The 27,208-nt window shown below is 30.6% G+C and overlaps 1 protein-coding gene across 7 annotated transcripts in view; it reads left to right on the top strand.

Moving 5' to 3' along the window:
* The window catches only part of LOC139489220 (paladin-like), a 108,008-nt gene that overhangs the window by 9,251 nt on the left and 71,549 nt on the right, over window positions 1-27,208 (top strand). For 3 of the 7 annotated variants that reach the window (XM_071275430.1, XM_071275434.1, XM_071275429.1), the window contains exons 4-6: window positions 2,340-2,425; window positions 5,040-5,162; window positions 16,176-16,281. In XM_071275430.1, coding sequence (XP_071131531.1) covers window positions 16,191-16,281 — 91 coding nt within the window. In that variant the 5' untranslated portion in view covers window positions 2,340-2,425; window positions 5,040-5,162; window positions 16,176-16,190. Of the gene's footprint in view, window positions 1-2,339; window positions 2,426-5,039; window positions 5,163-16,175; window positions 16,282-27,208 lie in introns of those variants that run through there. The other 4 variants (XM_071275433.1, XM_071275436.1, XM_071275431.1 and 1 more) reach the window with 3 other exon arrangements.

Genomic DNA, 27,208 nt, shown 5'->3' with positions numbered 1-27,208 from the left:
TTCACAGTTTGTAAACTTTTGTTTTATTCTCAAAAACAACTGTTGTGAGAAAGAAAACAAAAACAATGTAATTAACAAGTTAACAATTGTAGGTCAAATAATGGCCTTCAACAAGGGTCCAAATTGAGTTGGCTCACATCAAAAAACAAGCTATAAAGGGTCTAAAAATTATTAGTATAAAACCATTCAACCTGGAAAACCAATGGTCTAATCTATATGAAAAAAATTGAAATGGGAAACACTTTATATGTTCCTTTAAAAGTTTAATTCACATTGCATGGCATTTTTTTTTTTTGGAATGTTATAGATTAAATTCTTTATTAACTTTTAGCCTGTTGCACATCAGTATATTCAAAGAGAAATGAACAATATACACAAAACCGGTATATATTAAAATACCATTAGGTGACGTCAGAGAAATAAATAAAGGGGTCAAACAAGGGGACAGTTAGAGCCCCACATTGTTTAATTGTTTTATTAATGATCTCCATTCAATTTTTGATGGGACTTGTGATCCTGTGTCTTTAGATAAAACATCAATAAGTAGTCTTAGTTTTGCTAATGATCTTTTAATATTATCAGAATCACAAAAGGGTTTACAATCTGCTTTGAATAAAATAGAAAAATATTGCAACTAATAGCAACTGACTATAAATACAAATAAAATAAAAATTATGATTTTTCATTCTAGAAATTCTTTTGAGTCAAAATGTTTTTATAAACAAAATCAGTAGACTATATAAAGCAATCTATGGAATGGCGAAAATAAGGTCCACATTGGTCAATTATTATTATATATATATATATAGATGTTATAAATATCAACTTCACTTGTTAGAACATTTATCATGTATTATGTTTCTTGTCACTTGTGTATACAATGTACTATGTTTGCATTTTAACCCGTCAGGCAATAAAGATATCACGTAAAAATATAAACAATATATATTTATACTGCACTCGTTCTATTTGAGCAGTCAAAATGCGTTGACCGTATATTTATATGCCATATACAGTCACTGACATGATATCACTTTTCCTCATGAATATTTAAATAGAAATTGCCGAAATCATAATTAATTATTCATACGACCTATTCAACCTGTTCTTGTTTTCAATGTAAACAACGATGCTTTTAACGACTCAAACTTATTCCTTTTGCAATTGTTATAAAAAAGCATGTTTTACTTGTTGATATTTTTGGTCTGCAAACTATAAATCATTATGTTTTATGCTTATTGTTGATATTTTGGCTCATTCTCAAACAAATTCGTTCACCATCAATGTACATTTCATCGTGTTGTATATTTCTCCGCTTGCATGATATGAGACCTTTTTACAATAGGGGGACTTTCCCAATATTTAAATCAGATGGTAGCATTTACACATTAAACAACAATTAATAATGTTTTTATTAGATTGCAGTATAAAGACAATAATAGTGCATTGACTTGACATATCAACGATATAAGGATGAGGTTCATAATGTCTTCAAATTGGTAATTTTTATACCATGTTTATCAAATGTTATAAATTAAGTTCATTTTCCATTTCTAATTCCTTAAAATTTCAATGTCTTACCGCCTGGACTACGCTCATAGGGAAATACCCCAAAATAGTACCCCAAGAGAGAAATTCCAAACACTTTTTTTAAACAATATTTGTAAGATATTTTTTTTAAATTTTTTAAATTTTTTATTGATTTCAGTATAAAAACATTATACGTCTAGTGTCTTGAAATATGAAATTTATTTGTATGAGGCTTAGAAACGGGGGAAATGCAAGGTTCTACCGAAAAAAATTAATTTTATTGAAAACAATTATAAAAGCAAAGTTTTAAAAATATTTCAGTATTGGTATTCACTATGGGTCAATTTTGTTATGGTGGGCTAAAAAACATCAAAGATGTATTATTTACTTGCAAGTCAATAATTCAACTCATTTAAATCTTATCTTGCAACCTGCATGTTATATTTCAAATTCTGTAAACCAACAAATTTTTGCGACTTTAGCGATTTAAAAAACAATGTGAAAATAAATTGTTGCAAATATTTAACACTTGGACTTTTCTCATATATGAAATTAATATAATGAGTAAACTGCGAAAATGAATCGATGCAAAGTCTGAAAATTGATAAATGCAATATAAAATATTTGTGTAAATAAGTTGATTACAGTAATACTTTACCATGTGATGCTTTTTTACAACCATTACTCTTCAACTTCCTGTTAACCGAATACACAATAGTGGGGTATTTAAGTGAGCAATTGCTAACAACTGTTTTTACTTCACTGTAACAGGTCATTTGCATATATTATATATTTATATTTATTTCCAGATAATTTTTCAAAAATGACAGGATTGGAGATTCCACAACAGTTTTTTGCACAGATCAGTGTCAGCTAATTAACTGCTACTAACCAGGTATGCTATAGTTTTTGATAATTTGAGTAACATATTAATGTTGTCTTTAGTCTAATATTAGTTTATCTTCTGTAAATTCTGAATTAAATGTGAGGTTTTTATTAATGGGAAAAATGCGACAAAGATGTAAACACAATAATTTTAGCTTGCATTTTGAAATATTTTATATGAATTTAACAGGGTAATTTTTCTCAAAATCGTAAAAATTAATTTCGCATTTAAGTCTTAACAAAATAACTGACAAAATCCCAATGATATATGCACACAATAATTTCTGAATTTACAGCATCCAGTACATGTTTCAGGAACGATATAGTGGTCAATCTGTCTTAAATTGGTGTATCACACTTGTGACTAATGAGTAAAATGCAATCAAATTTTATTATTTTTGTATGACATCTGCAAAAAATCAATATTTTTGATGATTTTCATGCCCCTGTTCTGATTTGTATTCTAGTCCAGGATCCTCAATATTGGAGACTAAGAGGCCATTGTTGTTGATGCACATAAATTTATGTGAGAAACACAGGCTCTTTAGGGCCTCTAGTTTTTACAGTAATATAGGTGTTTGTTTCATGCTGGCAACAGTCCAATCAAAATGGCAGAATACTGTAGAAAAAAAACCAATTTAATTGAAATTTTAAAGAAACTTTGAAGCTTACTGAATTAGGAGAATATTTCATGTACTGATTAAAGAAGTTGTTCAAAGCCATAGTGCTTGAGTGGCTTCTAAAAGAAATTTACCATGTTTCTCATATAGTAATTGTACAAACATGTTACACATTATCATCTGAGTTTGTTTAACATAAATAAAAGGCTTTCACCAATTTAATGAGTTTTTTAACACAAGTTTGCAGTATTTGTCATCATTTATTTTCAGTGACGATTATTTGTTTACTTCAGATAAACACAAAATGGCAGCAAAATGTCTGTCCCCTGTAGTGGATGTTGTTAATGGGATTTGCAACAGGAAAAACATTTAATATGTTTTTCAATTTATGTGGCTAAAAGGTGGTTCATGCTTTCATTCATTTACTAAGGAAACTTTTGTTGTTTAAATTCTAAAGAACTGAAAATAAATAAGCATTTTTTTTTACTATTCAACAGAAGTATATAAAATGGTTCCACTGAAGGGCTTCTTATTATATCAAGTATACATGTACAAACCGTTGGGATAAAAACTCAGTTTGAATTGAAGGAACCCTGTATTTTTAAATTTTGAATCTTTTAGTGTAGTTGAAAGAGGTGGATTTAGAGGAGGCTTGTGCTGTCCCATTTTTTTGGGGGAAAAAGTTGGTTGATTATATTATTGTAATCACTGAAGCATGACTGGATCAATCCTCCTCTTAAGCAGTCAGTGGGCCCCCTCTAATGAAAAGTATATCGACCACTGGACTCAGTAGTTTTGATGGTGTTTACTGAGGAATGAAGCCTTTAAGGATAATATTTTTTTCATTTTAGATCTTGAAAGTTCTTCAAAATATTGAAATTTTCGAATTACCAAACTATACTGAACATGTCAAGTGCAGTTATATACTGAGATAAAACCAATGCATTTGTGGATAAAAATCTTAAAAAAATAAAATATATAGATAGAAACTTTAACAAATAAAAATTATCATCAACACTTTAGATCTACAAATAAGACAAGTATGTACACTACTTACTGGAGATTAAACCTGAAATGATGATTTTGTTTACCATTTTTTCTTTGCCTTTTTTTGAATATTGTCATAGAAACTCTAAAAGTGACCAGACAGATGTACTCTACAATAGATTTGACATGTTAGACTAATTTTTTGAAATTTGAAAAAGTTTTGGTTTTATACTACAAATTATGATGTATTTAAACTGACCATGTTGAGTGCAGTTAAATACATTTCATACTTGAGATGTCTTGTCTTGTCTACTTGAGGTGAAATCAAGGTATCTCCATTTAATGACACCCAAAAAATAATCAGCTAATTATTAATTAGTGCATGAAAATTAAATGATTGGATTAAAAGGTGTTGCATAAGTCATATATCTTAAAAGGTGTAATAAACTAAACGAACTAAGCACACTGGCTAAATATGTCAATGTTTAAAAATATATAGTTTGACAGTTTGTCTTCTGAGAGATGTTCTTGTTAAAATTTGAGTTATAATAGTTTTACCTGGAATATATATGAAAGTTGATTTTTTTTTCAGTAAAATGTGTAGTAAAAATCTGAGAGATGTTCTTGTTAAAATTTGAGTTATAATAGTTTTACCTGAAATATATATGAAAGTTGATTTTTTTTTCAGTAAAAGGTGTAATAAACTAAACGAACTAAGCACACTGGCTAAATATGTCAATGTTTAAAAATATATAGTTTGACAGTTTGTCTTCTGAGAGATGTCTAGCTAAAATTTGAGTTATAACAGTTTTACCTGAAATATATATGAAAGTTGATTTTTTTTTTTTAGTAAAATGTGTAAAATACATATAACACTATGAATTAATCTGTATTATCAAGTTCTACGCTATCTATATTTAGAATACAAATAATCTCAAACTGAGAATAACCTATTATCCTTATCCAGAAAAATGTCAATATCATGAGTTTATATTACCAAGGAAATGTTAATTTCAGTAAGAGAGATGTCAATAGATGTGATTAGGTGTCCATTCTCCAGGTAAACGGAGACAGGTGTTTACAGGATTATTACTGTTGATGGCTTTATATACAAAATCATTTCTACAAAACTTGAAAAAGGTAAGATTTTTACTAAATTTAAACAATTCATATATATATATATATATCAATTTTATTCTATGGATTATTTTACTTAATCTTTGCAAAAATCTCCTTGGTATTGAAAATGATATTTGAAATCTTCCCAGCATCATGCACACAGATAACAGACCAGGCTTATCAATTCAGTGTTGTGATTTTGACTAGAATATTAACTGTTTTTTTCATTTAAAAATAATGAAGATTCTGTTATCATTAAAGGCAAATATTGGATTAATTCCTGAAGATATGATTGTTAGAATCTTTGCATTATGATTTCTAGAAAAAAATTATAAGTGAACTTGATTGAGCAAAGGTTGATTATACGCTTATCAAATCTTTATTGTAGAGTTCCTGATAGGAACAGTAATTTAATGAAAAAAGAGATTCTGCTATAAAATAAGTCAAAGAATGGAAATCATTCTGAAGATATAACAAATAGGAATAAATGATTTTAAGCATGCTTGCCTTATAATTTATGCAAAAATAATGGAAGGGGATAATTTTTAATTTTAAAATTTACAGTTTTTTACAAAGGAGTAGGCCCAGTAAGACCCCTTTTTGGCCCTAAAATATAGTAGTTTTACAAAATCGTTAAAATGTACACTTTTAGCTATTTATTGGAAAGTAGAATACTTCTGTAACATAAATATGGGCTGTTTTTGACAATACAATGCACATGTATTGTGTACTAACATCATTAAGTTATATGCTAAATTACTGAAATCTTTGAAATTTTAGCATTTTGATTAACTTTGAGATGGTTTCTGTCTGAAATGGAAGTGGCCTCATTTTTGTTCATTCTTTATATTTAAATGTTAGTTGTATTTGGTGATAATTACATAACATATATAAAGGTTGAGAATAAACACGGATGTAGCCTTTTTTTCATTTTTGACAAAAAAAACATCTGAAAAGTGACATTTTTGGGCATACTTGAAAGATTTTTCATATTTAAGCTTGAATTGAAGTGTCTTTAATGACCAAATCAGTCCAAATCTTTCACATAAACTAATTGATTGAGTTGAAGTAGAAACTTAAGTGTTTAAAAAGTGTCCAAAATCTTTCATCAGATGAACCTGAACTTTAAGGCCAAAATTGGCCCTTTAGTCCTTGCAGGACCTTTAAACTAAGTTCTCAGCAAATTTTAATCAGAATAAGCTGTAATGCTACAAAAAAGTGAATTTTATTGTATGACACAAAGTCACAAAATTTCTGACATGAAACATTAATGAGGGCTAAGAAATGCCCTGTACTGTCAGGCGTCATACAATCATTTAAGGCTACCGTTAGCATCAAATTGGTTAAAATTTTACCTTATTTTGTCAAACGATTTAAATTGTTGTTACCGTTATTTTTAATTTTTTAATTTTATAAAAAAAATTTTAAATTTTAGAAAGATTCATCAAAATCAGCAATATTTTTTTATTTTCTAAAAGAAAGTGTACATTTTATAGTAATGCACCAAAAATTACTGTTGATGTAGGTCATTAGGCAAGAATTTTTACTGTTCTTTATCATGAAGGTATCCCTATAAATTAAAACATTCAACCCTCATTAATTATTAACTTGATAATTGATGGTAAAACAAGTAACAGATTCAACTTTTACCATTTTGCCAAGATAATATCCAATATGCAATTACATCTGCAAATTATGTTATGGAGATGCATTTTTTTTAAATTGATTGTTGGTTGTTTAATGTCCAGAGGTTGATAAATTGATTAAAGCTTAGTTTTTACATGAAGATACTAATCCTAATATTAACTTAATTATAAAGTATGGTAGGTCTGAGTACTTGGACAATTAAAAAAAGTTTTATATATATATGGGATACTAGACGAGTCGGTGCAATAACATCATATTTTAATATTCAGTTAAGAAATTTTAAACATATATTTTATAATAATAAAAGACTAACATATATTTTATAATAATAAAAGACTAACATATATTTTATAATAATAAAAGACTAACATATATTTTATAATAATAAAAGACTAACATATATTTTATAATAATAAAAGACTATTTTCCTTTTTCAGATAAGAATTAATATTTGAGAAAGTTTGACATTAATATTTTTTATATGAAGGCTATACGGTCACCTATAATTACTTATCCAAATCATTTGAACTTATGTGGATATATTTTAATACTTATATATATAGGAAGATGTGGTGTGAGTGCCAATGAGACAACTCTCCATCCAAATAACAATTTTAAAAAAGTAAACCATTATAGGTCAATGTACGGCCTTCAACACAGAGCCTTGGCTCACACCGAACAACAAGCTATAAAGGGCCCCAAAATTACTAGTGCAAAACCATTCAAACGGGAAAACCAACTGTCTAATCTATATAAATTTTTTTTTTTTTTTAAAACGAGAAACATGTATAAATTACATAAACAAACGACAACTACTGTACATCAGATTCCTGACTTAGGACAGGTGCAAACATTTGCACTTGCAGCGGGATTAAACGTTTTAAAACGTTTTAATGGATCCAAACCTTCTCCCTTTTTCTGAAACAATAGCATAACATCACAACATAAAAACACGATAAAATATCAATTGGCAGGCTTAACTCAATCAAAAAACGTACATTAATACATGTAAACAAAATGTAGAACTTTTCGTCATCCGTATAAATCCAACATCAAATGGTTTTAGTGTTAAGACGTCATTAACAGTACGAAAACATATCAACCCTATGCAATGCTAAAACATGTCTGTCTGACACATTTCTTCTGACCTTTACCGTAACGTGTTTGGTTATTTGCATCAATATTAAGTTTTTGTTGACTGTCAGTATCTCAATAATTCTAGGTGAATATAAAAAAGAAGATGTGGTATGATTGCCAATGAGACAACTGTTTACAAGAGACCAAAATGACACAGACATTAACAACTATAGGTCACCGTACGGCCTTCAACAATGAGCAAAGCCCATACCGCATAGCTTTTTTGGTCAAAATAAAAGGTCTACTACAATGGCTTTTTACAACTTGCCCATCTAACAAGATGCAGTACCTGAGTGAACATAAACTTTATGGTTATTTGATCAATACCACTAGACCAGATGTTGATGCTTAGTCTTAGCTACTGTAATCAATGTGACATTTATAAAACAGTCTTTAGAGTAATTGTTTATAAAGTGCAAAGATCAACTTTACCTAACTGTCAGGGGTGCTGTTTCTTAAGAGGCATTGATGGCTTCAACAATTGTAAATGTGTCATTAGCTGCTAATTTCATCATGCCCAATGAATTAACTCTCAAAAGATTAGGCCCAGTTAGACCAATTTTGGCCCCAAATACTTAAGTGATAGGGGTTGCCACTGGCTTTCTGACAGCAGTCCTTTTGCGCTAATTACTGTTTTTTAGAGGTATTATTTGCGCCAAATTTTGTTTTCCAAAATGTATCATTTGCGCTAATAATCAGACCTCATTTGTGCCAATTTACCTGTACACATATCCATCATAAATATTAATGATTAATATTTATTCTGAATTTTGGCTTAAAAAGTATCATATGATCGGAGATATTTCACCATGAAGATTAGCATCTGGAGAGAAATGACTTGAAATGCATTAGTCAGTCCATGTACAGAGAAAGAAGAAAACTTATTGCTTTGATGATAATTTAATACAAGATATGACAAAAGAGAAGAAAATAGAAGCTTTTGCTGATTACGTTTTAGCCACATATGTTGATGACACAGTGCTTTGCTCCCACCATCCGTATGGGCTGAAACTCCATTTACCGCAAAATGTATTAGTAATGGAGCAGAAGCATTCCACAGGGAATTATTATGAACTGTTTTATGTATTTCATCCTTCAATGTTTTGTTAACTATTTAGATAGCCAATGAACATATTTGTCTTTTTGGACAATAAATTAAGTGAAGTTACAAGCTACTACATACATTAAATTAGGAAGAACCCATGTAGCAGCAGTGAGAAGAAAGTATGTTTCAGAAGAGGAAACATTCACTGTGTAAACTGCCGTTTCCAAGTCGGAATAAAGATGGAGGGAAGTCATTTTTCTTCTAATTGGCGCAATAATATGCTTTTTTCTGGCGCAAATGATACCATGTAATTTTAAAACAGGTGGCACAAACAAACCATCGAAGAAAAAAGTTGTGGCGCAAACCGATCTCTCCCGGCTTTCTGTTGCTCCACCCTTTTCATATTTCAAAAATGTATATCTTTTCATATATGTGTAGGTCAAAATGTTACCTTTTCCCATATTGTTTGGGTTTTGTTTGGTGTGTAATATAACAGTGGAATACATATGCATTAAACAATACTGAATTTACAGTACTCAAACGCATATTGTAAATATAAAGTTCCAGTGCAAATAATGCATATTTTGGATCTCAGAAAAAATAATGTAAAATTAGCCATCCTTGTCCTTGTATTTTAGAATCATTATTTTGAAGTCCAAATCTCTTTTTATTTGAAGTATAAAAGAAATTAGACTGAAATATTGAAAGATAGTTTGAATGTTCCAGAGTCTTGTGTGATCTCTAACCACCCTAGTAACCTCTAATCTTGATCGCCCACAATGACAAAAGATATTAATTTCCTGTTTCCTGAAAGCTTTAATCTGAGCCATTCTTTGTAGAAAAGCTTTTATCTTATATTAATGGGCATATGACATTGCATTTTCATTTTAAGTCCTCTATAGAAATAAATCTTAATGAATATGAGGAATAAAGTCTTATTTTTTATGTGTTCTTAATGAACTTTTGGACATCATAATATATATATATATAGATAAAATGAGAAAATGTGGTTTGATTTGCCAATGTGACAACTATCTACCAGAGATGAAATGATGAAGATAAAAGAAATTAATTTGTATGCCACCAGATAAACTTCAACAATGAGCAAAATACATTTTTGTATAAACCGTATAGTTATCTAGCTTTAAAAGACATTGAAACAATAAAATGTATTAAAAACAATTAAGGCAAAAATAACTGTTTAACATTAGCCTGATTTATGTACCAAAAAAATGAACTTAGGCTCACTCCAAGATGAAGAACAGCAATAAAAGAGCTTTTTTGTGTGTTTTTACTGCACATGCATGTACTGATTTTGTGTCCAGGATGAATACCCTTTATTTTTTGTTTTTTATTATTTGCATATATAAATTTCTTATTTTGGACTTGCCATTATCTATCTCATTGGATTACCAGTTTTATTTGAAAACTTTGAATAAGAACACACTTATTAATTGTATTTTTGCAATCCACACATAAAGATTTTTAAGTGTGCTATTAGAATAAATTAGAGAACATAAAATTTCCTTTGGGACAGTGCCATCAGCACATAGGATTAACAGTTTCAAATAGGAAACAATAAATTTAGAACTTTTAGAAAAAGTCAATCCTGCTGATGCTTTCATCTGTAAGTGAAAATTAAACTGTAAAGTAGACACACTCAATCTGTTTGGCCAAAAATGTATAAATTAAAGCAGCTGCTTTATTGGCTCAAATGAATCTCAGATTAGATTTTTGAAATTTGATTTAATAGCAAATTGTTCATATGGTTAAAAAAAGATTGCTTTCTCTTTGAACTTTAATCCTGACTTTGATATTTTGTTGTATTAGTTTACAGCTTATTCTCATAGAAATATTTGTGAAAAATCTTTGAAGAGATATAAAGATGTTGACCGATTTATTCTCTGACATCAAAGTTATGTCAGTAGAATGATTTATTCAGGTGTATTGATCCTGTTGATAGCTACTGCAAATAATTTGTCTTCTAATGTTTGGAAAAATAATTGCTTCAATCCAAGAGAAGTTTTTGTTTTCATATTTTATGAAACAAAACTGTGTTAAAAGTCACAAAGCACATATTTTTTAGAGATTTATGGGTAATCAAGGATTTGAAACAATTTTTGTTATGTAATGAAAGAGCAAAAGATTATTTTTTCCTATGACTTCTTTGTTCGTTTTGTCCACAGTGAGTAGACATTTAATGGAATATTTACACAATTTTTTCATATCAAAGACTTTCAGCCTTTAACTTCCTCATGACTGCGCTATGTAGGAATAGTTTGAACTTTTAGGACTGCATCTTTTTGTAGGTCATGGTGCAGAAGAAGGATAGGAATATTGTTTTGATCACAACTCCAAATTGTACAGTTTTCATATGCTTAAATATTGTATAGCTGATTCAACTTAAAATATTTAAAATTGTCAAAATTCAAGAGTTGAAGTGTATTCAGGTTGACATGATACATGAACATATTGAGGCATTTTTGCAGATTTGTTTCATGAAAGCAGCCAACTTGTCAAGAACAAAGTCCTTTATAGATCAAGCAAATTCAAATTTAACTGCTATATTTTTAAATTTGATTAGTTAACCACTTTGCCCTGCAATATAGTGGCCAAGGGAAACAACTATAACTCTAATTACATGTAAGGAATACTCTTAATTTAACTGAACATTTATTATTTATATTAGTTCAGAGAGTTTTCATAGGCTTAGCATGTTGCCCAATCCAATCAATTTTGAATTGAATACAGATAAAACTAAACTAAGATTTATGATTATTTAAGAAATAATTCATGGAAGCCATAGATTTGTTGTAAATTTACACATTGCCTGGGCCGTGATATAGATTTGTTGTAAATTTACACATGGCCTGGGCCGTGATATTCGAATTTTATCCTGAGCGTTAACGAATATCACGGCCCAGGCCATGTGTAAATTTACAACAAATCTATGGCTTCCATGAATTATTTCGATTCTAATAGGACAAATACGATCATTAAAAAACTGAAGCGATGATGCGTATACCGTGTTTGTGGCTGTTTTATTTTACCCACTGTTCGATAAATGTAAAACAAATCTAATAAACCTGCATGAATGATTTCTTAACTAACCGCTAAAGAAAAAATGTGATTACTTTTTTTACTTCTCAGTAAACCCAACATTTGCAATTTTAAATTTACATTTTTTATCGTAAGCTACCGTTAAATTCACTGTTGAAATGTTGTAACCAAGGAGCCGCCATGTTGACTTGCTGAAATTAGTAAATGTGCGAATAATGCAATAGAACAAAAAACAAGCAACACCTACCTCAATACTTTATTTTAATGCAATTATATCCAAGTTTAGAAGGTAAACGCAATAGAAAAACCTTCAGCTTTGACGTTTTCATTCGTATGACGTCATGTTTTGAAATGACGTTAATGCGCCAAAATCATTACTGGAATTTCGCGGAATTTTAATTTATTTTGTTTTTATCCAATTTTCCGTTCTCTAATGTGTAAATTCTTTTTGTTATGCGTCAGAATCAGAATAAATGTTCTGTAGGGTTTTATTCAATTGTAATTGTTGACACAGCGAAAATCCACAACCGTTTACACATAGGTTACGATACATGTGGATTTACGTGGGAGGCATATTTAAACAGCCATTTGTGTACATCTTGGAGTCTGCGCTAAGTATAGATATATCGAGAATTTTATCACGGTGTTGTTTACAAAGCGAAAGAAGCACATCATATTAGAATTTTTATTTACTTTAAGCATCAAGAATTTCTATCTTTATATTGTAACTTCTATGTACTTCTGTATAGTGACAAGGGAGATAATTATAATACATCATTATGGGTTCAAAGACTTAAACATAATATAGAAAACTAAAAATTGAGCACTAAACAAATTTGGGAGTGATTTCAGGGCTTTCAGTCATAAAACTTTGCTCAGTAACTCAGAGTACAAAATTTGTTCTTGAAACATCAAATCCAGTATTTTGATTGGTTGAATTCTGAGTCTGAGTACAATAATTGTACTTGAAAGTTTTATACACTCAGATGCTCCTGAAGAGTATTATTATCCTGCTCCACAGGTGACATCTGTTTATGTTACTCTTGTAAAATATGTTACTTTAAATGCTTAGGCAATAATATCACACTTTAAGTTTAGCAAATTGGTAAAATATATGACATAAATGTATTTATATATATCATTTTTGTTATCTGACATTTTAATTAATTAGACTTTCAAAAGATTTAAAGAATAAGATAAACATATATTTCTATTTTCTGTTGACACTAATGTTTTGTGATTAATAAATATTTGAATTTTATTAATTTGCAAAGAAATGAAAAACTACTCATTCAGTAGATTATAAAACAATAGATTGGTTATTATATGGTTTTAATTGCTGTTATAAATCAAATATTTATATTTCTCCATGATATTAATTGATGATTGATATAAGCTGCAATTCAATATTTATTTTCACTCATATTTCCATTAAGGCATGTTGTGCATATCATATTTCAGATACAATGGTGGAAATCATAAGTGGAAGACATTTAAGCATTTTTATATTGTCCACTGTTTAACACCATATCGTGACTTTTTGGTGAATTTAGTTGTTGGTTTGGTTTGGTCTCTCAGTGACACATCTTCTTTTATTGATATAAATAAATTGCCTTTAATATATATGATTTCAAGTCTTCCAGCAATTTGATAGTATACAACTACTAAAAAAAACTGGGGCTGTATTGCAATCACCTTGTCTATCTGTCTGTCTGATATTTGTCTGTTTGTTTGTATAGAAATTATGTTTGTCAATTTTTTTCTTCAGAAACTAATGAACAGAATAACTATACATATTTGGTTAGTAGCTTTACAACATTAAGTTCAGTTGTATTGTTAGAAAGAGTCTTTGGATCTGTCTAATACCAATATTTATTTGCCAAGTCTTTAAATTTTCTAATATGATAAATTAACAAATATATCATAACATTTTTTCTCAGAAACTTCAATTATGAGTAATAAAATTGAGAATGGAAATGGGGAATGTGTCAAAGAGACAACAACCCGACCAAATAAAAAACAACAGCAGAGGGTCACCAACAGGTCTTCAATGTAGCGAGAAATTCCCACACCCGGAGGCGTCCCTCAGCTGGCCCCTAAACAAATATATACTAGTCCAGTGATAATGAACGCCATACTAATTTCCAAATTGTACACAAGAAACTAAAATTAAAGTAATACAAGACTAACAAAGGCCAGAGGCTCCTGACTTGGGACAGGCGCAAAAATGCGGCGGGGTGAAACATGTTTGTGAGATCTCAACCCTCCCCCTATACCTCTAACCAATGTAGTAAAGTAAACGCATAACAATACGCACATTAAAATTCAGTTCAAGAGAAATCCGAGTCTGATGTCAGAAGATGTAACCAAAGAAAATAAACAAAATGACAATAATACATAAATAACAACAGACTACTAGCAGTTAACTGACATGCCAGCTCCAGACTTCAATTAAACTGACTGAAAGATTATGATTTCATCATATGAACATCAGGCACAATCCTTCCCGTTAGGGGTTTAGTATCATACCATCATAACATATATGAGAAGAACATAACCCGTGTCATGCCAACAACTGTTTTTAGAATAAATGTGTTTAGTTCCGATGCAAAGACCTTATCAGTGACTCAATATTAACGCCAAAATATGCAATCTTTAATGACTTGACAACAGTATTGTAATTATATCCCTTCTTAATAAGTTTATTCAAAGGTTTTGTAAGTTTCTGAGGTGAATACTGACACCTTTGTGCTTTATAAAGAATATTACCATAAAAAATTGGATGTGAAATACCTGAACGTATTAGAAGTCTGCATGTTGAGCTATATTTACGAATGATGTCTTTATACCGATGATAAAATTTAGTAAATGTTTTGACTAGTTTGTGATATCGAAAACCCTGGTGTAATAATTTTTCAGTAATACATAAATTTCTCTCGTTAAAATCTAAAACATTGTTACATACACGAGCGAATCGTACAAGTTGAGATATATAAACACCGTAAGATGGTGACAAGGGAACGTCACCATCTAAAAACGGATAATTAACGATAGGAAATGAAAAATCATCCCTTTTATCATAAATTTTAGTATTCAGCTTTCCATTAGTGATATAGATATCAAGATCGAGAAAAGGGCAGTGGTCATTGTTAGTATTAGCTTTATTTAAAGTAAGTTCAACAGGATAAATTTCATTAATATACATACTGAAGTCCTCATTATTGAGAGCCAAAATATCATCCAAATATCTAAAAGTATTATTAAATTTGTTTATCAGATGTTGTTTCGAAGGGTCTTTGCTTATTTTTGTCATAAATTGTAACTCATAATAATACAAAAACAGGTCCGCAATTAGTGGTGCACAGTTAGTCCCCATTGGAATTCCGATAATCTGACGATATACGGAATCCCCAAAGCGAACAAAAATGTTATCTAGTAAAAATTCAAGGGCATATATAGTATCAAAGCATGTCCAATTAACATAGTTTTTTTGTTTATTGCTACTAAAAAATGACCTAAAAGAGTTTGAACATATATATTCACATTCTGATTTTTTGAATGCCCATTTAATTAGGTGTGTGAATTTTTTCTTAATGAGAATGTGAGGCAATGTGGTATACAGGGTAGAAAAATCAAAACTTTGAACAGATTCAAAATCACCAATATAAGCATGTTACTTCCAACGAGTTCTTGACACTCCAAAAGTAATTTATTCCACTATTTTCGAAGGCCTTATTTGAACAATTTATTATCAGGTTTTTAATTGTACCAAGTGTGCTGGTAAGAAGAATAGACAATTTAGTAGTTGAACAATGGCTTGAAGACGAAATAAATCTATATTTGTAAGGGGTTTTGTGTAGCTTTGGAAGCCAATACATAGTTGGGACTTTCATTGTATTTGGCTCTGCTTGTAAAGCAGTGGCTAAAAGTTTATGTTTGTTACATATTTCGTTTTCTGAAAATAGAGTCAGTTGGAATGTTGGTGAATTGGTGATTTCCTTTTTCAGAACCTCAATGTAAAATTTACGTCAAACAATAATAATATTATTAGCAGCTTTATCTGCCGGGACAAAAACAAATTCCTAAACATGGTAAATGTATCTTCAGCACCTCAACATATACATTCTTGTTGATTAATATTTCAGTACTGAAGACAAAAGATGGGATCAGGAGCCAGCACATTAACTCCACCATCCTCCCCTGAACCTGAAAGTCCTGTAACAGTAAGAAGACATGCACGTTCTTCTCAAGGTTAGTTTCTGGTTAAATCCATTCAGGGGCATGGTAGCTGTAAAGGATTAATGTCATCACTTAGCATCCTGAGTTATCTGTTCTTTAAAACTTACTCAACCATTTCTAAATGTTGAAAGTTCTAAGTTCATTCAGAATAAAAATTGATACCTATCATGCCTATGTGTTATTGAATGATGATTTGAATGTATAACATAAACTCTGAATTCACCTTTTGACCTTTATTAGGCTTCAAGGTCATTGTTTGTAGATCTATTTGTTCACCTTTTGACCTTTATTAGGCTTCAAGGTCATTGTTTGTAGATTTATTTGTTCACCTTTTGAACTTGCCATGGCTTTTGGTCATTGTTTGTAGATATACAAATCTCCTTTAAAATCATAATATAATGCTATAATGAAACATGTATATATGATATAGGGAAGCATAAAAATGCTTGAAAGATTTGAAAGACAATTAACAAAGTTATTTGCAATCAAAGTGTTACAAGTTGTTTTAATCATTGATGTGTCTATATCATTTAGTAGTTATAAATACTCCTACAAAGTACTCATATACATATATAGTTATGATAATTTCTACTTTAATTTAGACTTATAGTTTGATATTGCTTTTTATAGCTAAAACATTTTATTTTTTCACGATCCAATTTGTAGTTAACACTTGAGTCTTTTTGTGGAAAAACAATTAAGCTTTTGTTAACCTACTGGTAATTTAAGTGGTCTATTTTTTGCTGATCACCAATACAGTCAATGATAATTGTCATACTTTTTGATGATAAAGATCCATGTGGATTACTTGAATTTAATAACCATCTATGAAACTTACTGTTGAATCAGAATTTTTTCTTTTATTTTATTATAAATAAATTTGGTGTATTTACTGTCTTCTGATTGGTTGATGTTTGATGGCTTTATTTGTATGCAGTACTTTGAATTCTATAATTGCAATAATTACTCTCACATTTTAATTAGTCCCATTATTCAACCAATACAATAATATAAAAATACATGCAAAACTTTATTGACATTTCACCACTTAAACCCATGTCTTTTAGAAAATCCAGATTAATTTCAAAAGATTTGATTGTACTGAACATGCATGAAATATTTACCACTGGACATTAAACAATCAATCAATTCAATGGATTTGAAAACATATGCAGTATTGGAAGTAAGTCAGACAAGTATAGAAAGCTACGTTTGAAGTTAAATGTTTAAAAAGGATATAATCCTGTAATATATGGAGTTTGTTTGCCCTATATCTCTGATATTAAAATGATTTTAGATAAAAATAGCTATACAGACAATCCCTGGTGAATGTTCAAAACAACATTGATGAACTGCCCAATATTCTGTAGTACTAAGCTTAGTGAGAAATAATAATGGAAAATTGAAGATCTCTAAATAAGAAGTTAAAGCAGACAGGCCTTATTGCATTATTAAAAGGATAGAATTCTGGAGAATTGATTTAGATCTGTGTAAATCTATCTTCTTGAAATCAGATAATAACATAAACTTTACAAAAGACAGACAATCTACTGTTATATTCTATTGTAATCACTGTTATTTGTAAAACAATCTTTTGTTTAAATCCATCAGTATGACAGATTCTCTTGTTAAACTACTTAGGCTTTGTTTTTATCTTTTTCAAATGTTGCAAATTAATCCTTGAAATAAACAATACTCAATACTAAAGCTTAAAACAACAAAGGAAGGATTACAAGTTCTGTGTAATATTGTATGTCTTTTTGGTTTTTTTTTGCTATGGCATGATCATGAAATTGAGAATGGAGATGGTGAATATGTCAAAGAGACAACATTCCGAACAAAGAGCGGACATTACAGCGAAAGGCCACCAATGGGTCTTCAACACAGTGACAAAATCCTGCAAGCCGAGGCATGCTTCAGCTGGTCCCTAAACAAAAGTGTGTACTAGTTAACTCTAAAACATTTAAGTGAACTAAAATTAAAAATCATACCAGACTCACAAAGGCCAGAGCCTTCTGACTGCATGAGGACAGGCGCCAAAATGTGGCGGGTTAAACATTAGTTAGTTTTTGACTGATGAGTTTCAAGTATATATATTCCTTTGGTATCTTTCTCCTTTCTTCTGTTTTCTTTTGGAGTCCAAAACACTCTTTGAATGGTATCGTTAAATTGAATGCTTTATAAGTTGAGAAGAACAGTCTAGTCACTATATTATTAAAATTGAATCAGTTTCTCTTGAATTTGCATAAAAATCAAGTTGTTACTTATTGATCTTTTGCAGAAAAAAAGTTATTCTTAAAAGTTGTCAATTGAACAATAAATATTGTACCAAGATCTTTGAATAATTTTTTTTATCATACTTATATTGATTATATTTTCAAAAAAATAACTAAATGTGTTTTGCTATTTAGTGATTAACACTTAGGAGATAACTGTATTGTATTTTAAGCTCCAACAGCATCAAATGTCGATTTGATGGTCGCAAATTAAGTTTACTGGCGACACATTAGCAAAGCCAGTAAACGGGTGTTTGTGACCATCAAAGCACCAATTGATGCTGTCAGCTTAAAATACAAAATTGTTATCTCCATTCTAATGAAATTGACAGAAAAGAATGTTAAACATGAATTTAAAATAGGTTATACTTCGTCTGCCCTTGTGCTTTCGTTTTCATAGTATCAATTGTCAATTGATGCCATGAAAATTAGTGACGTTATCCAATCAAAATGAAGGTTAAAAACAATGTTGCATTAGAATTATGGTTCTACATTCTGTCGATCTAAATATTCTGACTTTGCTCAAGCTTTTAAGGTTATGCTTATATCAGACAGATTGTGATGTCTTTACACTTAATCTGTTGGAGGTTAACTGATTTATATTTAGTCAGGGTGAAAACAGGGTTTATTTGATAAAGGAATATGGGATTAAATTTGGACTTCAAATAATGGTATTAAGTATTCATGTTTTCTGCTCTATGGTTGGGTTGTTGTCTCTTTATAGTTCAATACTTTGTATTATTTTCACTATTGTCAGTTGTTTTTATCTTACACCGATGAAAGTGGGGAAGGGAGATAATCCTAGGCTACATTCTGTCAGCAATGGAAATGTTTCTAAGTGCTACTTACATTTAAGTTTAGTTTATGGTAAAACCTATTTTGATTTAGATATCAATATCTTCTTCAGATCCAGAGATGGCACAAAATTTTTTTTATGGCCCTGCAGCAAAGTTGTTGGATCATATAGTTTTACCCTTGTCCATCATTCCATCATTCCACAACAAACCATGGATTTTTTTTCTTAACACCTTCAGATATTGGGCTGATTTTTGGTATGTGAGTTAACCACGATGAGTAACAGGTCAAGTTTAAGTTTTGTTCCGCTCCGCTAATTTTTAACAAAATTACGTGCTTTGGACTTTGATAAATTGTTGAAAATCTCAGTTATACAGAGTTTTTTTTATGAATGCCTTTAATTGAGATATTGGACTGATTTTTAGTATGTAAGTTAACCATGATGAATTACAGATCAAGTTAAAGTTTCGTTCTGCTCCGCTAATTTTTGCCAAAATGAAGGGTTTAAGACTTTGAAAGTTGTTGAAAAACACAGTTATATTGACTTTTTTTCTATACACCTTCAGATTTTGAGCTGAATTTTGATATGTGAGACTGACCATCATGTTTGTGTCCACATGTGTTGTTGAAATTTCAGATTTTCCAACTTTTTGAGACGGGGCCATTCGTGTTGTTTCGACAAATCTATTTATATAAGTATTCTGTATTTTACAGATATGAGTTATTGTTAAAAAGTATTAACAATGCCAAACACCAAAAAAAAAACATTACAGGAAAGCCAACAAAACCTAACAAAATCAAAAGCTGAACTATATTAATACATATGGAACAAATGGAAAACAACTCATATTACTAGTACAGACAATTTCTGAAGTAAAATAAATTAAATTAAATGCATCTCTAGGCCAGACACAATTAAAAAAATTGCACTTTTGTCAATTTTTTGTCTGTGTAATCTATAGTCCTAGTCCAAATATATATTCAAAATTCAGAAAGACTGAACCAATCACTTTTACAAATTTAGCCAATACACATCCATGCCCCTATTGAAAAGTCAAGAGATGTTCCGAAAACCGTAAAGATGACCTTTTTGCACTTGGCCTAATCACTTATTCCATATCAAAATCAGTTTAAATACAACATCCATAAATTTATTTCACCTCTCTTCTTTCATTTCCACCCAAAAAAATCTAAGAAATGAGTCAGGAAAGGAAAGAAAAAAAATAAGGAAAAATACACTCTAATTAAAACATAAAATATAGGAACTATATTAGTAGACAACGAAAAGCGGGGTCATTAATTGTGGTCTTGGGCCTCTATACATATATATATAAAGCATGTGAAGTAAATGATAAATTAATAATGAAGTCATGTCTGATTAAAAATATATCCCTCAATCTGTCAATCTTGTCAGTAATTGTGGGCAAGCTTTTTTGCGCCTGTCCCAAGTCAGGAGCCTCTGGCCTTTGTTAGTCTTGTATTATTTTAATTTTAGTTTCTTGTGTACAATTTGGAAATTAGTATGGCGTTCATTATCACTGGACTAGTATATATTTGTTTAGGGGCCAGCTGAAGGACGCCTCCGGGTGCGGGAATTTCTCGCTACATTGAAGACCTGTTGGTGACCCTCTGCTGTTGTTTTTTATTTGGTCGGGTTGTTGTCTCTTTGACACATTCCCCATTTCCATTCTCAATTTTATACTCATTTTGTTTTAGTGAACAGGTCCAGAAATAACATCAAATTGATTTTTCATTATTGAAATAAATGCAATTATCAGTATAACAGTAAAATAGGTATTAAATTCTTCATATAGAATGATAGAAATCCTAAATTAGCTCAATGTATTCCAGCCTACACATAATGTTAATCAGGAAAGGTAATAATAATATCTATTTAATCTGGAGTCATGGTCATAAGTATTATAAGTAACCTTTACTTTTGATGCATAAGTCAGCAAGATTCAAAATAAGTTTTCTCAAGTTCAGCTCAGATCTGAAGGTTTAAAAAGAAAATATATTCTGTATGTTCCATTTAGTCTGCTGTTTGTTGCTGTATATCTTATTTGTTTTTCCTTTATTGTTTTGTTCATTGATCAGGTGGTTAGTTTTTCTTATCAGAATTGTGTTAAATAGATGTATTTACACTTGTATGCAAATTTGTCCGCCATTACCTAAAATCACACATGTTCCCGTAAACTTTGACATCATAATTTAAAATATTTGACGTCACAATTTAAAAGTGATTCAGTTGCTTGACGTCAAAAGGTGATTCAGAGTAGATCTAAGGTCATTCGGAGGCAAGATTCAGCTAAATACCAAAAGTGTAAATACATTTATTTGTCATTTCTGGGCCTTTTATATCTTGCTATACAGTATGGGTCTTGCTCATTGTTGAAAGGTGTATAGTGATATATAAAGTTGCTAACTTCTATGCCCTTTGGTCACTGATGGAGAGTTGCCTCAGCGGCAATTATACCACATCTTCTTATTTTTACTTAAAGGTATTCTGAGCCAAGGCTCCGTGTTGAAGTCTGTACATTGACATATAATGGTTTACTTTTATAAATTGTTATTTGGATGGAGAGTTGTCTCATTGGCACTCACACCACATCTTCCTATATCTATTCTCTTTGTTTGCAGTCAAGAAAAATGTTGTTTCGTTTGTTCTTTCCCCTTGCTGTAAAAGGGGCGGTATATACTATAGTGATGGGTTTGTATTAACTGTCTGTTCATTTGTCACACTTTTTTCTGAATTTGGTCTTAAACCACAAGTCTTAATTTGTAATTTAAACTGCCAAAGAATTTACTTTCATGATGGAAATTTTGTTCCTCCTTTTATATTCCTTCTTGTGAATGAAATTTGATGATAAACTTAGCAAATCATGGACATTTTCTACATAAGGAACTGCCTGTACCAAGAAATATGACAATTGTTATTCATTCCTTTGATGTGTTTGAGCTTTTGTTATTGCCATATAAAAAAGGACTAATTGCCATTTTGAATTTTCCTGAAGTTCGTTATTTTTTTTTTATTTACATTTTTAAAGCACTTACGATTGCCCATGACTTTTTGTGGAGTTGTTGCTACTTCATTATTATACTTTGTTAATAATTTTAGTAAACAGCTGTTTGTTTTCTGTTTGTTTTGAATTTTTTGCCATAGTGCTATCAATTTGTTATCATAACCCATGTTGTATCTTCAACCTCTCTTTTTCAAACAGGAATGAATGAAATATACATTATTATTCAAAAACACTGCAAGAACAGTCATGGTTAGTTTGGTGATTTTTTGGTGTTTGTCATAGCTGTTTTCAATAAAATTGAGAATGGAAATGGTTAATGTGTCAAAGAGACAACAACCCAACAAAAGAGCAGATAACAGCTGAAGGCCACCAACGGGTCTTCAACGCAGCAAGAAAATTGAGAAATAATTGATGCAAGCTATATATACTTTATTGTAGTTTTAACATGGGTAGGCATTATATTCCTGATTATTTTTGCCTGGGCGATAGTGAGGGCTAAAATAACACAAATATAATACCTACCCATGTTAAAACTACAATAAAATATAGCTTGGGTCAATTATTTCGATTCTGATTAGGACAATTAAGGTAATATTTATGTCCCATCTGTACCCTTACCAAAAAGTGCTAACATGTTGCACATAAGTTGCACATAAGATGCTCACGTTAGAAACTAACATGATTGCACACGAGTTTTTTAACATGCAAATTAGGTGAGCATTTTGTGAGCAAACAATTGCACATATGAAACTAACCTAATTTGCATGTTAAAAACCTCACGTGCAACTGCTCATATGAGCTTTTGTTTCACATGTGCATTTTATTCGATTGCTCATATGAGCAGTTGCTCACATGAATATTATAGTTGACCAAAACAAAATGGCTGCTTTAAAAATGGAATATTTTTCAAATTTAAATGAAAATCTTAAATAATTCAGTTGAAAATAAAATAACTGATACATCATGTTAAAAGAGTTATTCTTTAATTATTGTCAGTTAATTATGATTTTCATATCATTTTTTTTTTTTTTTTTATTTAAACAATAATCTTGATCATGACTAAAAACATAACATATTACATTATAAAACTAATAGAGGGACTTGCAGGTTTAGTACACAATTAATGTCTTTGATTAATAATTACTGTATTTCAAAAAGTTTAAAAAGGAAAAATCTTTATGCATGTAGTACTTATTTTGAAGCAACCTGTATATATATTCCCATAAAGGACTTAAAATTGTAATATATTTCAAAATCTGACACAAAAATGAAAATAATGAAATAGAAATGATAACTTACAAATAATTAACCACAGCCACACTGGTTTTATCAGATTTCAACAATGCCTTTCTTCAAATAGCACAATATAGGACTTAACATTTTCCATATCCATCTACCTCCATTTATTGCATGCTTTTCATGAATTTGAATTTACAGGAAGTACATGACTGGGCATGTCATTTTGAAAAAGCTCATATGAGCAATGATGTAGGTTAGTTTTGAATGGTTAGAAGAATGGAAAAACTTTTCAAAGTACAAAACTAACATAAAACTAACATGGATGATAAAAGCTCACCTGAGGTTTGAATTGTACATGTGAGCATTATGTTAGATTTTTGTGGGCACATATGAACTACCAAACTGCACATATGAGCAACCTGATTTGCATACAATTCTTACTTGCATCTCATGTGCTTCACATGTGAAACTTATGTGCTTTTGTTAGCAATTTCTGTACGGGTGGGTCTCAAATAGCTGCGGAACTGTAGCTCTTAGGTCCTTATGTTATTTTTTTACTATTTGCAGACCAAAGAGCTGTCAACGTATATTTGTTCCGCCTAACAGAAGTTCCACTGGAAACGTTATAAAAAATGTCATAATTTATGTTCCTGTTGGAACATATATTCTATATCATTTATTCCCTTAGGTACATTTACTGTAATATTTATTCCAGTGTGGTGTATTATTCTCTCTAAGCCTGAGTGAGTGAATATGGGAAGTGAAGTTTGTGTAATTAATTATACTTTCTAAGCCTGAGTGAGTGAGTATGGAAAGTTTGTGGCATTTATTATACTTTCTAAGCCTAAGTGAGTGAGTATTGGAAGTTTGTGTAATTCATTATACTTTCTAAGCCTATTAAGAGAGTGAGTAAGGGAAGTAAATGTAATTTATTATACTCTTTAAGCCTGAGTGAGTGAGTATGGGAAGTTAGTGTAATTTATTATACTTTCTAAGCCTGAGTGAGTGAGTATGGGAAGTTTGTGTAATTTATTATACTTTCTAAGCCTGAGTGAGTGAGTATTGGAAGTTTGTGTAATTCATTATACTCTCTTAGCCTGAGTGAGTGAGTATGGGAAGTTTGTGTAATTTATTGTACTTTCTAAGCCTAAGTGAGTGAGTATGGGAAGTAAGTGTAATTTATTATACTTTCTAAGCATAAGTGAGTGAGTATGGGAAGTTTGTGTGATTCATTATACTTTCTAAGCATAAGTGAGTGAGTATGGGAAGTAAGTGTAATTTATTATACTTTCTAAGCCTGAGTAAGTGAGTATGGGAAGTTTGTGTAATTTATTATACTTTCTAAGCCTGAGTGAGTGAGTATGGGAAGTTTGTGTAATTCATTATACTCTCTAAGCCTGAGTGAGTGAGTATGGAAAGTTCGTGTAATTTATTAACTCTCTAAGCCTAAGTGAGTGAGTATGGAAAGTTCTTGTAATTCATTATACTCTCTAAGCCTGAGTGAGTGAGTATGGGAAGTTTGTGTAATTCATTATACTCTCTAAGCCTGAGTGAGTGAGTATGGGAAGTTTGTGTAATTTATTATACTTTCTAAGCATAAGTGAGTGAGTATGGGAAGTTTGTGTGATTCATTATACTTTCTAAGAATAAGTGAGTGAGTATGGGAAGTAAGTGTAATTTATTATACTTTCTAAGCCTGAGTGAGTGAGTATGGGAAGTTTGTGTAATTTATTATACTTTCTAACCCTGAGTGAGTGAGTATGGGAAGTAAGTGTAATTTATTATACTTTCTAAGCATAAGTGAGTGAGTATGGGAAGTAAGTGTAATTTATTATACTTTCTAAGCATAAGTGAGTGAGTATGGGAAGTAAGTGTAATTTATTATACTTTCTAAGCCTGAGTGAGTGAGTATGGGAAGTAAGTGTAATTTATTATACTTTCTAAGCATAAGTGAGTGAGTATGGGAAGTAAGTGTAATTTATTATACTTTCTAAGCATAAGTGAGTGAGTATGGGAAGTAAGTGTAATTTATTATACTTTCTAAGCCTGAGTGAGTGAGTATGGGAAGTAAGTGTAATTTATTATACCTTCTAAGCATAAGTGAGTGAGTATGGGAAGTAAGTGTAATTTATTATACTTTCTAAGCATAAGTGAGTGAGTATGGCAAGTAAGTGTAATTTATTATACTTTCTAAGCCTGAGTGAGTGAGTATGGGAAGTTTGTGTAATTCATTATACTCTCTAAGCCTGAGTGAGTGAGTATGGAAAGTTTGTGTAATTTATTAACTCTCTAAGCCTAAGTGAGTGAGTATGGAAAGTTCTTGTAATTCATTATACTCTCTAAGCCTGAGTGAGTGAGTATGGAAAGTTTGTGTAATTCATTATACTCTCTAAGCCTGAGTGAGTGAGTATGGGAAGTTTGTGTAATTTATTATACTTTCTAAGCATAAGTGAGTGAGTATGGGAAGTTTGTGTGATTCATTATACTTTCTAAGAATAAGTGAGTGAGTATGGGAAGTAAGTGTAATTTATTATACTTTCTAAGCCTGAGTGAGTGAGTATGGGAAGTTTGTGTAATTTATTATACTTTCTAACCCTGAGTGAGTGAGTATGGGAAGTAAGTGTAATTTATTATACTTTCTAAGCATAAGTGAGTGAGTGTGGGAAGTTTGTGTGATTTATTATACTTTCTAAGCCTGAGTGAGTGAGTATGGAAATTAAGTGTAATTTATTATACTTTCTAAGCATAAGTGAGTGAGTATTGGAAGTTTGTGTAATTTATTATACTGTCTAAGCCTGAGTGAGTGAGTATGGGAAGTAAGTGTAATTTATTATACTCTCTAAGCCTAAGTGAGTGAGTATGGGAAGTTAGTATGATGTATTATACTCTCTAAGCTTGAGTGAGTGAGTATGGAAAGTTAGTGTGATTTATCATACACTCTAAACCTGAGTGAGTGATTATGTAAAGTTCATGTAATTTATTATACTCTCTAAGCCTGAGTGAGTGAGTATGGAAAGTTCGTGTAATTTATTATACTCTCTAAGCCTGAGTGAGTGAGTATGGAAAGTTCGTGTAATTTATTAACTCTCTAAGCCTAAGTGAGTGAGTATGGAAAGTTCTTGTAATTCATTATACTCTCTAAGCCTGAGTGAGTGAGTATGGGAAGTTAGTAAGATATATTATACTCTCTATGCCTGAGTGAGTGAGTATGGGAAGTTAGTAAGATATATTATACTCTCTATGCCTGAGTGAGTGAGTATGGGAAGTTAGTGTTATTCATTATACTCTCTAAGCCTGAGTGAGTGAGTATGGGAAGTTAGTGGGATTTATTATATTCTCGTAGCCTGAGTGATGAGTGAGTGTCGGGAAGTTATTGTGATTTTTATACTCTCTTAGCCTGACTGCTTGATTATTATACTCCCTCAGGCTGAGTGATTGATTTATTATACTCCCTCAGGCTGAGTGATTGAGTTTGGAAAGTAAGTGTGTTTTTTTTAATCTCTAAGCTTGAGTGAATATGTAAAGTTTGTGTGATGTATTACACTCTCTAAACCACTTAATTCCTGTTATCCTTATTACACTTTGATAAAAAGTACATGTGATCTT

The sequence above is a fragment of the Mytilus edulis genome, chromosome 9, assembly GCF_963676685.1.
Source record: "Mytilus edulis chromosome 9, xbMytEdul2.2, whole genome shotgun sequence".
NCBI lineage: Eukaryota > Metazoa > Mollusca > Bivalvia > Mytilida > Mytilidae > Mytilus > Mytilus edulis.
The sequence above is the reverse complement of the archived record's forward strand: the minus strand, read 5'-3'. Positions and strand labels throughout refer to the sequence as shown.